The sequence below is a fragment of the Petromyzon marinus genome, chromosome 47 (assembly GCF_048934315.1).
Source record: "Petromyzon marinus isolate PM22_M1 ecotype Great Lakes invasive population chromosome 47, UKy_Petmar_22M1.pri1.0, whole genome shotgun sequence".
Classification (NCBI taxonomy): Eukaryota; Metazoa; Chordata; class Hyperoartia; order Petromyzontiformes; family Petromyzontidae; genus Petromyzon; species Petromyzon marinus.
The window spans coordinates 8,797,111-8,811,727 of record NC_133713.1 but is presented as its reverse complement, the minus strand read 5'-3'; the positions used below and the strand labels follow the sequence as shown (position 1 = coordinate 8,811,727).

Genomic DNA, 14,617 nt, shown 5'->3' with positions numbered 1-14,617 from the left:
ACTATGAACTCAACTATTTTTAATTTACCAACTAAGGCTCTTTGAAAAAATGTGACCTGGTCACAAATGATAGCTCAACAAAGTGGTTTATCACGTGAAAATTTATTGCAGCCAAATACTCTAAAGGAATGTTTCTAAATGTGGAGGGAAAAACCGGAGGACTCGGAGAACAATCCACGCGACCACGGGGAGAACATAAGTAATTGACCCAGGAGTAATTTTTAATGAGTCGTCCCTTTCCTGCTATTGCATGAATTGTCATTATTTTATGTCGCAATTTGATTCACGAATCATATGTTTATTACCTTGAGATGCATGTAGATTTTATAGTGACCATGAATCAGGTAAGGCCCATTGAGCTGTATAGCTGTTTTCAGAAGCGACCTGGCCACAAATGATAGCTCATTGAAGTAGCTTATCATGTGGACATGTATAGCAGCGAAACACTCTAACACGTGTTTATGAATGTGGAGAGGACCCGGAGAAAAATACACACGGCCACGGGAGAACATGCAAACTCCAAATATACAACAGGCTCCAGGGTCGGGATAGAATCCACAACCTCCTGTATACCATGCGAGATAGTTAACATCTCGCCACCGTGTCGCCCGACATCTTGCCACCATCGCATCAAAAAACAGCTCTGAAAAAAAATGACGTTCCAATCCTTGTGAATTCTGCTCAGCAGTCTTTTTTGTGTGCCCTGAAAAGGGTGTCTTGCATGGCAATCTAACTGAAATTAGTTGTCTTCCGGGATTTAAATTAGCAATAAAAACGAGTGACTTATCTGAAGTTTAGGGCAAACCGGACGAAGCCCCATGAACATTCTCGCTTGGGGCCCACGTTTGAACGCGGTGCCGAGACGGCGTTCCCACGTGGCGTTACGCCGAGAGCCTTCGCCCACCCGGTCATCCGTCACCGCCTCAAAAACATCTTTCGCATTTCTTTCCTCGCAGACGTCGCTGGCATTAAAGATCTCCACTTTTATGCAACGGTGCAGTAGCGCAGTTGCCAGCGGGTTTTGACGGGAGAGTGTCGTATCTTAAGAACGGAAAGTATGCAAAATTCATCCAGCCTGCGGAAGCGTTTGATGTTTAAAGGTTTTATGCAACATTGTTTTGAAACAAATGTTTTTTTATTTGGTAGGAGCAATTTGGAAGTCTCCGTTTTAATTACAGTGTTTTCATTCAAGCACAGAAAAAACATACCTTGTGTGTCATGTCACTATTAATTGGAAGGTTGACCAAGCTGCGCTGCGTGAGCAACCTGAACTTGGTTTGAAGATCTTTGGCAAAGAACATTTCCGGCCATTTTTAGTTTTTACACCGAGACCTGCTAAGCTGAAATCCAACGTCAGTTTGTTGTTTTTATTTTGTCATTTATTGTTTTTTATGACGCGACCTTTTCAATTGGACTTTAAACTACTGGGGAAAGGTTGTGTTTATCTGTAGCTTTGGGAAAAGTAAAAAAAAATCAATTTCTACAGCAATGAAATAGATAATCAAAACCATCTTCAGTTCACCTTACGGTATCGGCACCACTTAGTGTCTCCGGTGTGTTTATGTGGCAAAGTAGTTTTATGGTTTTTGTTCAGTTTTTTTGCCGTGTTTTTTTAATATTTACATTCCCAAGTATGCTGAATGTTATCTGGATATCTTGAAAGTTCCCAAAACACAAACATCACATAAACCAGCGTCATACATTGCCACGTGACATTTTTTCTGGAATCCCGGTTTGTGATTTATGACACAATCTCACATGTGAAGGGTATTATACCCAGTAACACAACAGCATCTGCTATGCGCATATGAGAGGAATTATGTGTATCTGAAACTAGTCCCAGCCCCCTTAGGTCTACTCAGCCTAAAAATACTGCCTTAGCTTCGTCGTATTAACCACCTTTACCAATAATAATAATTACTATGCCATATATTGGAGAGTCCTGCTACATTGGCTTGTTTGGTAATGAGAGTTTATCTTCACGTGGGATAAAACCCAGAGAAAAGCCGCTTGCGTACGAGGGGGTGACACTCAGCACTGTCATCTGCTGGGCACCTCGCAAAGCTCACACCTACAACACCTGGGCAAGCCCCCTGGTGATCTCCCATTTAAGTGCAAACCAGACTCGGACCTGCTTATCTTCCGAGATCGGATAAGGTCGGGCGCATCGATGGTGATTTGGTTCGTGGGAAAAATTCCAATAATTCTCTCCGACGTGGATTGGAGACGAAGGGAGAAAAAATAGCCCTTCGATGTTACGTATGAAACTTTCCAGTGATGCAGCCGATGTGGTTACAAACATCGGGCCTGGGGAGACAAAGGTGCTCGGGAAAGTATCGTGCTGGCCACACCACCAGCCTTCCTTGTCTCGCTAGCTATCGGGATGCTCGCGAACAACGTTCGTGGTCTGTTCCTCTATATGCGCACAGCAGTGTTGACGGTTAGCGTGTGTAGCCAGCACAGGCCATCCTCTGAGTTGACTCGAACCAAATGAGCACCTGTTGCGGTGGGCACGTCGCATGAACGCCAACGTCTTGCCGGAGTATAAACAGGCGGCGGCGCGGTCTCCGCATCCCATGTGCCGTGCCAGCCTTAATAGGCGTTCACTAACAGTTGCAAAGTGGGTTTTCCTTTTTTCCGTCCTTTTGTGTTTTGTTATTTCCAAGGTCCATGCTGCAGAAAACCAACGCGCAGCTCACCGTGCGCAGACGGCAGATATTTTCCGAGCTCGCTTTCATCTACCCCATCGCTGCGGTGAGTGACACGAGCTGCAAAGAGCGCTTTATTAAACCGTGGCCCTCCTTGCGCACGTGCGGAGCACGGTCTACGGCAAGCGGGGCGTGCGCTAGCGTGTCTGTGTTCTGTATACGTGTTTGTGTGTGTGTGTGTGCGTGCGTACGGTAGTGATGTGGGAGGGCGGTGGTGTAGCTGTTAGCGCCCGCTGCGCTACAAACCTGGCGACCCGGGATTGATGCCCACTCACGGCCAACACCGGTGACGATTATCTGAACCGGTCCTGGGCCTCCCCGAGGTCGACTCAGCCTCAAATCAGTACCTGTTGCGATGTGTTAACATTGACACTGGTGAGACAAAGGCGGCCGGGCGTGGTGCTGGCCACCCACCCCCTCTTGTGCCGTGCCGGCCTTCATAGGTGGTCAAGCACTTGTCCCAAAAGTCTGTTAAGGCTATATGGGGATCTTTGTCTGTGTTTGGTGTGGGGAGTGGTAGTGTAGCGGTTAGTGCCTGCTGCACTACGAACCTGGCGACCCGAGTTCGATTCCCACTCACGGTTAACACCAGTGACCATTATCTCTTCGCATCCCCAAGGTCGACTCAGCCTTAAATGAGTACCATGCTGCATTGTGTAAACATCGCCACTGGAGAGACAATGGCGGCCGTTCCAGGCGTGATTCCAGCCGCATCACACCCCCCATGCACGATGAAGACTTTAATAGGCGCTCGCTAAAATAATCTGAATATTTATACTGGAGAAATACGTTGAGCTATAGAGCTCTTTTTCACAGATGTCCAGTAGGGGTGGTAAAAATAATACCAACCAATGCTAGTAGTACAAGAAATATTACTCAAACAGATGCAAATGAAACTAAACCATTCACAAGCAACCTAGCCACAAATGATAGCTCAACAAAGTGGCTTATCATTTGGACATTTATAGCAGCAAATAACATAAATAATCTCAATCCAAATTTCAATTTAAAGCTTTCGTGACTGCAACGATTCATCTTCTTTGGTTCTTTCGGTAAAGTCACGTAGAATGAGAATAAAATAATAAAATAAAATAAGACGATAAAATTCTCACGACGTTTCGGCCACAACACAAGTAGCCTTCTTCAGGTGAAGGAACAAAACTGTCGGTTACGTCCTGTGACCGCCTGCGAGTTAACGTTTAACGTGAGAATTTTATTGTCTTATTTTATTATTTTATTCTCATTCTACGTGACTTTACCGAAAGAACCAAAGAAGATGAGTCTCAATCCAAGTTTATAAAAAGCACATTCCCACTCTATACAGGATATGGAGGGAATCTTTGCATTTGATTTCTCAGTGTGTGTGTGTATACGAAGTGCCTGAGGGTGCATCTGTGTGTGAGAAGGGGGAAGTGCGATGTTAAGGGCCAATGAACAACAGCGTCTGGCGGATAAAACACAGGTTACCTAGTGGGGCGGTGGGAGGGGGGTGTAGGTTTTGCATTTGCCATTCAGGCGGTCAGTCCAAAGCCACCTGGGTTACGTCCCGTGACCGCCTGCGAGTTAATGTTTAACACTGCGTACATCATCAAAGTGCTCCCAGCGTGGCTGAGTACGTCATTCGTGTCATCGCCACTTGCTGCTGAATGGGGAGGCGGTTGTTTTTGTTCAGTGGTTTGTACACTGCGCTCTGATCTTGGTGACCTCGGTTCTATCCCTCGCGGCAAGACTTCGCCATCGGTGGTGGGCATCTCCTGAATCAAGTCGGCCTGTAAAATAACCACTTTCGGTGCATTTTTTTTTTATGAACGTCACCACCTAGGATTATGGTGGTGACGAGTCAGCTAGGCCATGGCGTTTGTGGCGCTTAAACAATTTCCAGCCCCCCCTTTTGTGCCACATCCGGCCTGGTTTTTTTTTTGCAATTTCTGAAAATGACTCGGCGGTGACAACAAAGCCCCCAAGTGTTGCATCATTGCCTGGTCGACCCTCAATCCATATTCGCGTAATGATTGACTGTGATTAAAAAAAAACGCTTTTTGATATTAAGCCGAGATGTTCCCACCCCTGAATCGTAAAAACGGGCGAGTGTGAATCCACCTGGTCTTTATAACCCCCTCTTCTCAACATTTCACCGTTCATTGTTCGTTTACAGGCGGGCGTGATTAATGATTTGTCATGGACAGACTTTCACACGTGATATGTATTGCTGACGTAGTATTATTTTTTTTGCCATACTGCTAACCACGTAAAAATAAAATCGATAAAATACCAGTTTTGCAATGGATATATATGGTGAACAGTAATCATAACATATTTACTTTTTACCAAAATCAAAAATCTTTATTTAGACTGGAGGGATCGGATGAGCTATGTTAGCTCTTTTTCACACAGATGTCCAAAAAAATTAAGTTACAACGACAAACAATACAAGAGGAGAGAAAACGAACGACGGGGGTGAAAAAAAAATGAAGAAATCGGTAAGAAAGTCACGAAAAAGAAATGTTTTCAAAAGAAATCTGTAAGAAAATCAAGACCAAAAAATAGTAAGAAATCAAAGCAAGTCACGATAAATAAATAATAAAGTATATTACCACAAATTGCGTAAGTACATAAATTCCTGCCGATTTTTGAATACTAAATGCAGGCTCGAGCAAGGCAGCAATACTGACAATTTAGCTTAATTGAAGGAAGACACGCCTAAAAAAAAACTTAAGTGGCTCTGGTGGACACATGCCAGGGCCCGTATCTCCCGGGCTGTCCGAACAGAAGCTCGGAGCTTGACGCATGATAAACTAAAATACCACCCCAAGTCTTTAAAGATAAGGACAGGTGCCCCCCCCCTCCCCCATTATAGCTTTGTCGTGGTGCTGCTGCAGGGTGTCTGATTTTTAAGTCCTTTTTCGTTATTAACAGAGCTTCCAACTTGTGTCAGACAGCCCCCGGGGCACGCGCACACACTTGGTGTGTATCCACAATGTGAGCGTCGATTTTGTTTTCTGGGTAGTGCCTTCCTTTTAAACAACCACGCTCAAAGCGTGCAAATACAAATACTTGTAAGCACACAATTACAGGACGTGTGTATACACACACACAGAGTTACAGGCCACACATAGGAGATTCATAAGCGGTAAAATGATCTTACAGCCCTGTGTCAATACACTGCTGGATGAAGGCCTCCCCATGTCGTGCCCATCACCGGGATTGTTGGACTATACTTCACCGTGCTGCTCAGTGCGAGTTGGTGAATGATGGGGTCCGGCTCATGAAGCCGGTTCAGATATTGCTCACGGTCGATTTTTGCCCCTGGTCAGGAATCGAACATAGTCCATCTGCTGCTTTCAGGTGATTGTGTACTAACCCACTAGTCCAATTGCTATGACTTTTCTGCAAAGCCCTAAGGTTGCATGCAGTTGTGTTCATGTGATGTCCACTGTGTGGTTTTTTGCTGCTGCTGTTCAGAATGACAATGAAGAGCACTTCATCTGCCACATCAAGTTGCCCAACTCCGACAACTTCCAAGGTAGGCACGAGTAATTTTTAATGAGTCGTCCCTTTCCTGCTATTGCATGAATTGTCGTGATTTTATGTCGCAATTTGATTCACGAATCATATGTTTATTACCTTGAGATGCATGTAGATTTTATAGTGTCCATGAATCAGGTAAGGCCCATTGAGCTGTATAGCTGTTTTCAGAAGTGACCTGCCCACAAATGATAGCTCAATGAAGTAGCTTATCATGTGGACATGTATAGCAACGAAACACTCTAACACGTGTTATAAATGTGGAGAGGACCCGGAGAAAAATACACACGGCCACGGGAGAACATGCAAACTCCAATTATACAGCAGGTGTCATGGTCGAGATTGAACCCACGACTTCCTGTGTACGAGGCGAGGTAGTTAACATCTTGCCACCGCGGCACCAATCACTTACAATATCTCATCACATCACCATCAGCCATGATCTAGCCACTGCTGGATAAAGGGCCACTCAAGCTGTCACCATGTCTCGCAGACCTGCGATGTAAAGATTTTTACGGTTAGCAGACTACCTGTTATGATAGGTGGATGAGAGAAACAAGAGCTTTAATCATTGCAAATGAAAGAAAAAACGGAAAGTGCATAAATGAATACGGAGAAATGCGTGCTTGGGATTATCAGTGAAAGAAATAGGAATGCACAGACAGAAGAGAACATTCACAGGTTGGACATCACTCGTACATTATATTCGATTCCAAAACAATCGATTCTCTTACGCACCATCCGAGGCATGCATTGCGAGCTTAAGGATTATTTTATTATTCTACTGGATTAATCGATAAACCGTTACATGCCAAGTGGACACAGCCTCCCCGACGCCCCCACGTCGCCCCCACGTCACCCGCACGTCGCCCACACGTCGCCCCCACGTCGCCTTCGACGCCGCCCACGTCACCTTTACCACGGCGAAACACCGCGAAGGAAGCAAGCACTGTTGGCAACCTCCACGGCAAACGTCACCGCCAAACCGCATCCGCAACTCGCCAGCAAACCGTCTCCCGCCCTTGAAAAGCGGCAAGGGAATCCCGCTTTGCGAATGTGTTTTTTTTCTTTAAGAATGTACAATTTTTTTTCTCTTTCTCTATTTAACTTTTTTTGTTTTGTTAATTCACTTGCACGCACGTGCCGGCGTGCGTTTGCCATCGCTCCACGGTGACCCCCGCTCGCTTGACGCGTTGCAGCCGCGGTCGGCCAACTCCGGGCACCGGCGGAGGGAGTAGTTTTGCGCCCCCCCCCCCACCCCCCTTGCTACGCTGTGGGTGAACAGTCGTCCTCCTCCGTGTCTGTATGGACGCGCTCGTAAACGATGCAACAGAACCTGAGAACGCGTGGATTAGAGAACGTACGCACGTACGTAAACAAGTTGAATAGATGAGACTTGATTGTTGAGAAAAGCAAGTGGGCTTGGGTAAGACGCGTCATTTCCAACGGATGATGGCCGGTGGTCAAGACCAACGACGGAGTGGCAGCCAAAGGAGGGAAACTCGCTCGAGAGTACGTTCACTGCAGAGATGGAGCGATGCAATTGGGCGGTGTGCAGGCGCTCGACGGATCGTTTGTTGCATCCTAAAACTGTCAAGAGACTGCGATGGCTTGGGGATATATTCATCCGGCAGTAGATAGATCACGACCGATGGTGATGAGAGCCGACTCAGACATAGTCTCTTTTGCAGTGAATACCCGAAATCAAAACAAACAATGTAAAGTACAAGGACGGTCTGTGTACAAGAATGAGCAACGCGATCTTAACATCAACTGTGACGATACAAAAAAAAAATGTCTAAACCTAAATATAATTAGGTCATTCAAGGTGCAGTATTTCTATTTTTGTAAATGTGACAAATACTTTCACAGCCCTTTATACATTCTCTGCCGGATGAAGAGCTCCCTCGTGCCGTGTCGTTCATCAAAGTTCGACCAAACCTCGCGACGTTTGTCATCGCGTGTTGTTGACGGCCGAAGAGTGGAGGACTCGGGGGGGGGGGGGGGGGGGGTGGCAGTGGGGGACGAAACCGGTTCAGATATCACTCACCACTCACGTTAGCCGTGGCTGGAAATCAAGCGCAAGTCGCCGCCTGATGGGGTCATTGTGTCGTGCGTGCCAACCAGCATGCCCCCCGTGTTATTGCCAGTTAACCCGATATTGTACATGTTCGCAGAGGAGGCAGTGTTACACAATGCATGCCATCAGGTGCGGCGCAGGCAATCACTGCCAACCCCCTTAGAGTCATGCATTCCACACAAATTGCAAAGTTTCATTGCTCCTGATAAAAACACTGCCCGCCACCTACCCACCGCTGCCATGCTTCAGGAAGGACGACGCCAGCCACCTCCAACAATGGGTCGGAGTGTTTAATGCTTTCCCTAACCCACGGCTGAAGGTGTTGACTCGTTTGCTGTGCCTGTAACGCGGGGGGGGGGGGGGGTGGGGCACGATACATCTCGTAGCAAGGTTCGATAGGCGTTTGACTGAACCCATCATCCCTTCGGGGTTAATAAACGAGTACCGTATTGTCAGGAATCGGTGGCCTGCTCTTGCCATAGATATGTGGAATTTCCACAACTGGGTTCAAGGCCATCAATGGAGATTAGCACAACTCGCTAGTTTGAACACCGGTACACTTGAACATTTGTGCACGAAGCAGTGTTCCTCATTTATATTCTATCGAGAGTTTAGATTTCTGCTCGATCAAGTGTTTAATTTTATCGTGAGCTCTGGTTTTTGCACAATGGGTTGTCTGTAAGTGTGTTGTGCGGTATTTGGGAGGGTTTATGTTTTCCATTTGTCGCTTCGTTGTGTATTCTACATTTTTACGTTCTACTTTCCATGCGACCGTTGTGATCTGTGCTTCATTGCTGTGTTTATGTTTAGCGTAATTTTTCTTACCGTCATGTGTTTTTTGACTCTAGATCACTTTTTGACATTTTGTTACGCGTTTAAAGTGTGTATTTCCTTGACATTTGGAGTTGAAAAAAAAGGCTGACATTTTTTCCCCCCCCTCCTATGTTTCCTCTCCCGTTTTGTTTATTTGCGTTTCGTTAACCTTTGACCCCACTCGTTGGTTTTTCTCCGCTTTAAATATTTCGTCTAATTATTTTTGACCGTTCCTTTCATCTCCTCCATTTCTCTTTTCGTTTCTTTTCATCCCCTCCTCGCCCCTCGCCCCTCCCCATGTCAAGTTTATTTATTTATTTGCACACGTTCTATTTTTTTCTTTCTTTTTTGGCCGGGGAAGTTTCACGTCATGTTGCATTGCGAGACTCTGCATACGAGGCTGCACAGACGCGCGCACTCACACGTCGGGAGCGCGTATTCACGCTGCCAAAACCACGCTTTTGACCTGGGGGGGGGGGGCGGGGAGGAAAGGGGGGGGTGGAGGTTTGAATGGGGGGCGGTGGTGTGAAGGGGGGGTGGTAGGGAAGGGGCGATTTACCCGGTTTTGTTGCAGGGGGGCGGGGGAGGTTGTATGGATTTTGGAATGGGGTGCACAGGGGCATGGGGGAGATGGAGCGGGAGAGGAAGTGGCGAGGAGAGAGAGTGGGAAGCAAGGCCTGCGTCCCCCTCCAGTGCGTCCTCTAAATACACCGCCTGACGTTATGAGCGGCGCCTTCCAACGACGCGGACTTGTTGCGCGCTCCCATCCTGCTCCCATCCTGCTCCGAAACGGACGCGATGCCGTTTGGCCCGAGCGACGGACTAGGCCGGCGGTGGGGCAGTGCGTTCTTTTGGGCAGGGCCGATCTGCGCAAGGTTGACCCTCCTCCAGCAATCGGTGGCATTTCTGTATGCATCACTCAGAGTTGGGAGGTTTTACAAACCTTGATAGATAATTCTGCTCCGGAAGATGGATGGCATGGACGCCTTAAGTGCGTAAATAAAACCCAGACAGAAATAGTATTGGGGATGAAAAATTATACTCGTGCAGCGCGAATATCCTATACGTGGCGAGAACGACCATACTAATAATATTATACAGCTCTCTATCTGTCAACTGCTGGATTAAGGCATCCTCAGGAAATATCAGGCATGAGGTTTGTTTGACCACACTTCACGTTTAATGGTGCGAGTTGGTCAAGATTAGTTGGCCCAGATGCGATAGATATATCACTCACCACTGATTTTAGCCATGACCAGGAATCGAACTCGGGGTCACCAGGTGTAGCGTATAGTTCACTAACCACTGCACCACAATGAATTTCTCATCAAATTATAAGAAAAATAATTTCACGTTGCAACATGCACTTTGGTCACTGTCGAAGAGAGAGAACGAAGAACCATAGCAGCAGCCAGGCGCTCAGCCAGTGCCAAATTCCCCCTTTCCCAAGCTCTGGGGTCCTACATATATATTAAGGTGTTATCGACCAATAAATAGTTGATATGTGGTAGGAAACCGGACCACCCAGAGGAAACCTACACGTGCGAGGGGGCAACACGCTATATTGTCCAGATAAAACGGGTGGAGTCCACGTTTTGCTGTGCCGCCTTCTCCCGGTACGCCAGGGCTACGGCACCTCATCGACGCCCACAGAGAGAAGGGAGTTGTGAGAAGGGAGTTGTGAAACTCCCTTCTCTCTGTGGGCGTCGATGAGGTGGCGATCCACCAACCCCCTTCACTCCCCGCCTCCTCCACACGGTGCTTGATTACAGGCCACGTGCATGGCCACCACCTCCGCCCGGCTTATTGACCCTCATTGTACTCCGCTCGTTGCTTTGCAGCGATCTGGCACCCCCCACCACCTCCATCTCGGCACACATGCCGCCTGTCGTGGGAATCACGGGGAGGTAAAAAGTAAAATAAGAATTTACCGCAATCGTGCGAGCGTTTGTTCCGGGACACACTTGTCCGTCCGTTCATCGGCGGCGGCGGCGGGCGGCGTCGACAGAAAGCAATTTGTTGATTTTTGAGGACATCCGGCCGGCGCTTGTTTACCCGCGCGCGTTCCCAGCTCGAGGACACGGGCCGAACGCGACGCCACATGCGCCCTCCTATTTTTAGGCGGTGGCGGCCGTTGCCACCGCCGCTGTTTCGGATTAAATCCCCGCGCACGGAAGTGGGTTGGCGGCACGGGGGACGAGGTGGCCTCGTGCGTGCGTGCGTGCGCGTTCGCCGGTGGCAGTTCACCAGCAAAGAGGAGTCGTGTTGCCACTGCCAAAATGTTTGTCGTGGCATTTTTGCATCTGTCGATCTCGTGCCGTGTTTACTCGAGCGATCTCGGTGCGGGCGTTCCACCGTCACGTGCGTTTTTGATGTTTAATGTAGTTTTCATCACGGTCTCGCTTTCTGGGAGAGCTTGGACTGCTGCGTCGGTTTCCGCCGAGTAGAAAGGGCTTTCCATCGTCTGCAGAAGCCAGGCGCAATGGTTGTTTGATATTCATTGGTCGTTTCTCCAGTGTGTGATTGATGGTGTACATGCATGTGTGTGGTCAATGGCAGAAAAGCCTTTTCTTAAATCCGGCTTGCACATTGGATTTCAAAAATGTGACACATTCGTCAATAGGACTGCCCTAAAGAAACAAATATATAAAAGAGTACTGACGTTTCGGGCAATTGCCCGTCTTCATTGCGGAATGGAAGGGCCGTTGCATGGAACATTTAAAAGTGCAGAATAATAGAGGCATCATTCCACGACAGCGGTATTTAATTTCCGTGCAAACATTTAGTAAATACGTCTCATTCATTTTGATCCAACATTTGGTCCAATTCTTTGATGATGTCCGCAGTTACACCATCTGGCCTGGGAGCTTTTCCCAATTTTTCATGTGGTGAAGGATACCAGTTGCATCTTCAAACGTTACATTAAGAGTTATTTTATAAAATCTGGATTGGAAGATATAAAGACGTAAACATAAAGGGAGCACCGTGGGGGCAAGGTTTGGTGGATCGGACAAATCACAAAACTTTGCGAGCCTCCCTTCCCGTGAGCATCGAATGAGCCATACCCTGGCTCGCCAGTAGCATACAGTCCAACAAAATGCGGAGTAATATCATCTGTTCCTTCTGTACAGGGATTGAGTGTTGCCCCCTCGCATGTGTGTGTTTTCTTCAGGTGCTCTGGTTTCCTCCCACGTGTATAAATAAACACCCACTAATTGGCTGAGAACATCCTAATATGTAGAGAACTGCAGAGCAATTGCTGTTGCCAGCTCACCGCCTGGCAGCCTTACAGCCTGGTCTGTGGTTCCGACTCAGCGAATGAATGACGATGCTCTATGACAGTGAATCATTAGGTTAGACGTCGGTTTTGCCAAGGGCTGCCCTTCGCAACGGCGATGGGAAATGAACGACGGGAAACGATTGTGGTACTCGAGAGAGCAGACTGCAAAGTTTGGCCGAAGATAAATGTGAGCACAAACTTTATGCGACAAGTTTCCAGGACAAAAGAACGTCATTGGTCGGGGGGGGGGGGGGGGGGGGACACGACCGCAAACTACAACAGGATACAAATATCACGGGTAATTGTTGATGGCTGGCCGGGATCAAAGTGATGAAATGGAGACGGGCGACGGGAAGTTGAAGTGCTTTTGGAAAATGTAATTTGATGATGAAGAGCAACGTAGCAATGTGCCTCCAGAGGCAATGTTTCAATCGATGCTTATCGTCTGCTTTGGCATAAAGATCAGAATCGTGGGCACTGGCAGCAGATGAAACGCAAACTGTATACGATGGAGAGATGATGCGCGGAGAGATGCATGCTGGGAACTATACGTGGAGACAAAGTGAGGAGACGTTATGATCCGAGGGTAAACGCAGATCGTAGACGTTTTGACCATCCAAGGTGAGCAGAAGTTGGCTTGGGCAGGACACGTTGCTAGGAACAGCGATGTGCCAATGGACGAGACCGGTAATAGAGTGGAGGGAAGTCGTTCGTGAGGGGACGACCACAGTGGAGGTGGAGCAAAGATATGAGCGAAAGACCCGAGCATGGGAACGGGGTGGATCATGTCATAGCAACGATTGTGGGTGATGGCGATAGCGTGGGAAGAGGCCTTCATCCAGCAGTGGCTAGAGCATGTTTGTTGATTAGCATTTAGTTATTTAAGTGTCTCCCACCCCCTAATGTTTTTGAGCAGCCTTCGGTTACGCATGCGAGTGATCGTTGATAGTGTCCGTTCCTCTTAGTTTAATGCTCATCGGCACTGCAGTTGTTGCGAGTTCGCCGCTCGTTCCTGAGGGATGTGGTTCGAATCCAGCATTCGCCCTGGTTAATGCTGCGAGTGCATTAACCACAAATACTACCGCAAATATTACTACTACGCACTGTCTGCTTCACAGTGGGCGATGCAGGTCCGCGCACGTCATTCGCAAGGAGAGTAGGTCATTGCGTATCGGTATCGTGCTCCACGTTTGCCAGATTTGTTAAATGACCCTCAAATCACTCCAATGGAATATAACACGGAGCAATCATTGCACACCCCCCTCCCGCTGCCGCCACTGCGAAAGCTTGGCAGGACCCTCCTGAAAACGAATCGTGAGACTTCCTTGCCTAATAATAATATAGTAATGGAGACCCTGCACTTACTCAAGTCCAGACTATTTTCCGTCACTTGTCTCTGGTCTTTGAAGTGTCTTCGTTGGCGTGGTACCACCACCACCATCATCACCATCTGCACGACTTTATTGTTTTGTGTTTCGCTCATGGGGGTAGAGCTGTGGAGAAGTGGTTCGTGGTACTCTACTGTGAATCCGACGACCTGATGCTACACAGAATTACTTTAAAGTATTGACATCAGCTATGGGGTAGTGTCTGCAGAAGTGTGGGGAGCGGTTAGCGCATTGCCGAGTATCTGAACTGGTTCTGGGCCCCCTTAGGTCGACTCGGCCTCAAATGAGTACCTGGTGCAGTGTGTAAACATCGCCACTGGGAAGAAAAAGGCGTCTGGGTGTGCTGCTGGCCGCCCACCCCCCTAGTGTGCCGTGCCGGCCTTCATAGATGCTGTTTAACAGCACTTGCAGAAGACAGTGCGGCAAGTTAGGTTACGAAATTGTCTGTAGCAAAGTTTTAATTGTTTTTCTCTGACAGCTGCGTTTCCTCCGGGCGCGCTAGTTTGCTTCCCGCACTTTAACAAAATGCGCTTGGCTGTGACCAAATCTCACTGACTGTGCCCCATCTTGTCATATCTCAGACGCTAAGCAGTGATTTCAGCCTTGATAACGCTTGGATAGGCGGCCACCAAAAATGCTGCAGAAAGAAGAAAGCAGCTAAGCACACAAAGCGAGAGCTTCTAGAAAGAGCGTTGATACTCTGAAATGTTTTTTTCTCGGTAAATCGAAGTAGAAGGAAACCCCTATTATTAACCATTATTATTGACAGAGGAAAAAGCATGTGACCGATGCGATAGAGTGACAGGAGATTGTGAACACGGCA

General features: G+C 47.7%; 1 protein-coding gene across 2 annotated transcripts in view; it reads left to right on the top strand.

Moving 5' to 3' along the window:
• The window catches only part of UVRAG (UV radiation resistance associated), a 92,403-nt gene that overhangs the window by 39,609 nt on the left and 38,177 nt on the right, over window positions 1-14,617 (top strand). For both annotated transcript variants that reach the window (XM_032972078.2, XM_032972079.2), the window contains exons 10-11: window positions 2,667-2,754; window positions 6,171-6,231. In XM_032972078.2, coding sequence (XP_032827969.2) covers window positions 2,667-2,754; window positions 6,171-6,231 — 149 coding nt within the window. The remainder of the gene's footprint in view (window positions 1-2,666; window positions 2,755-6,170; window positions 6,232-14,617) is intronic.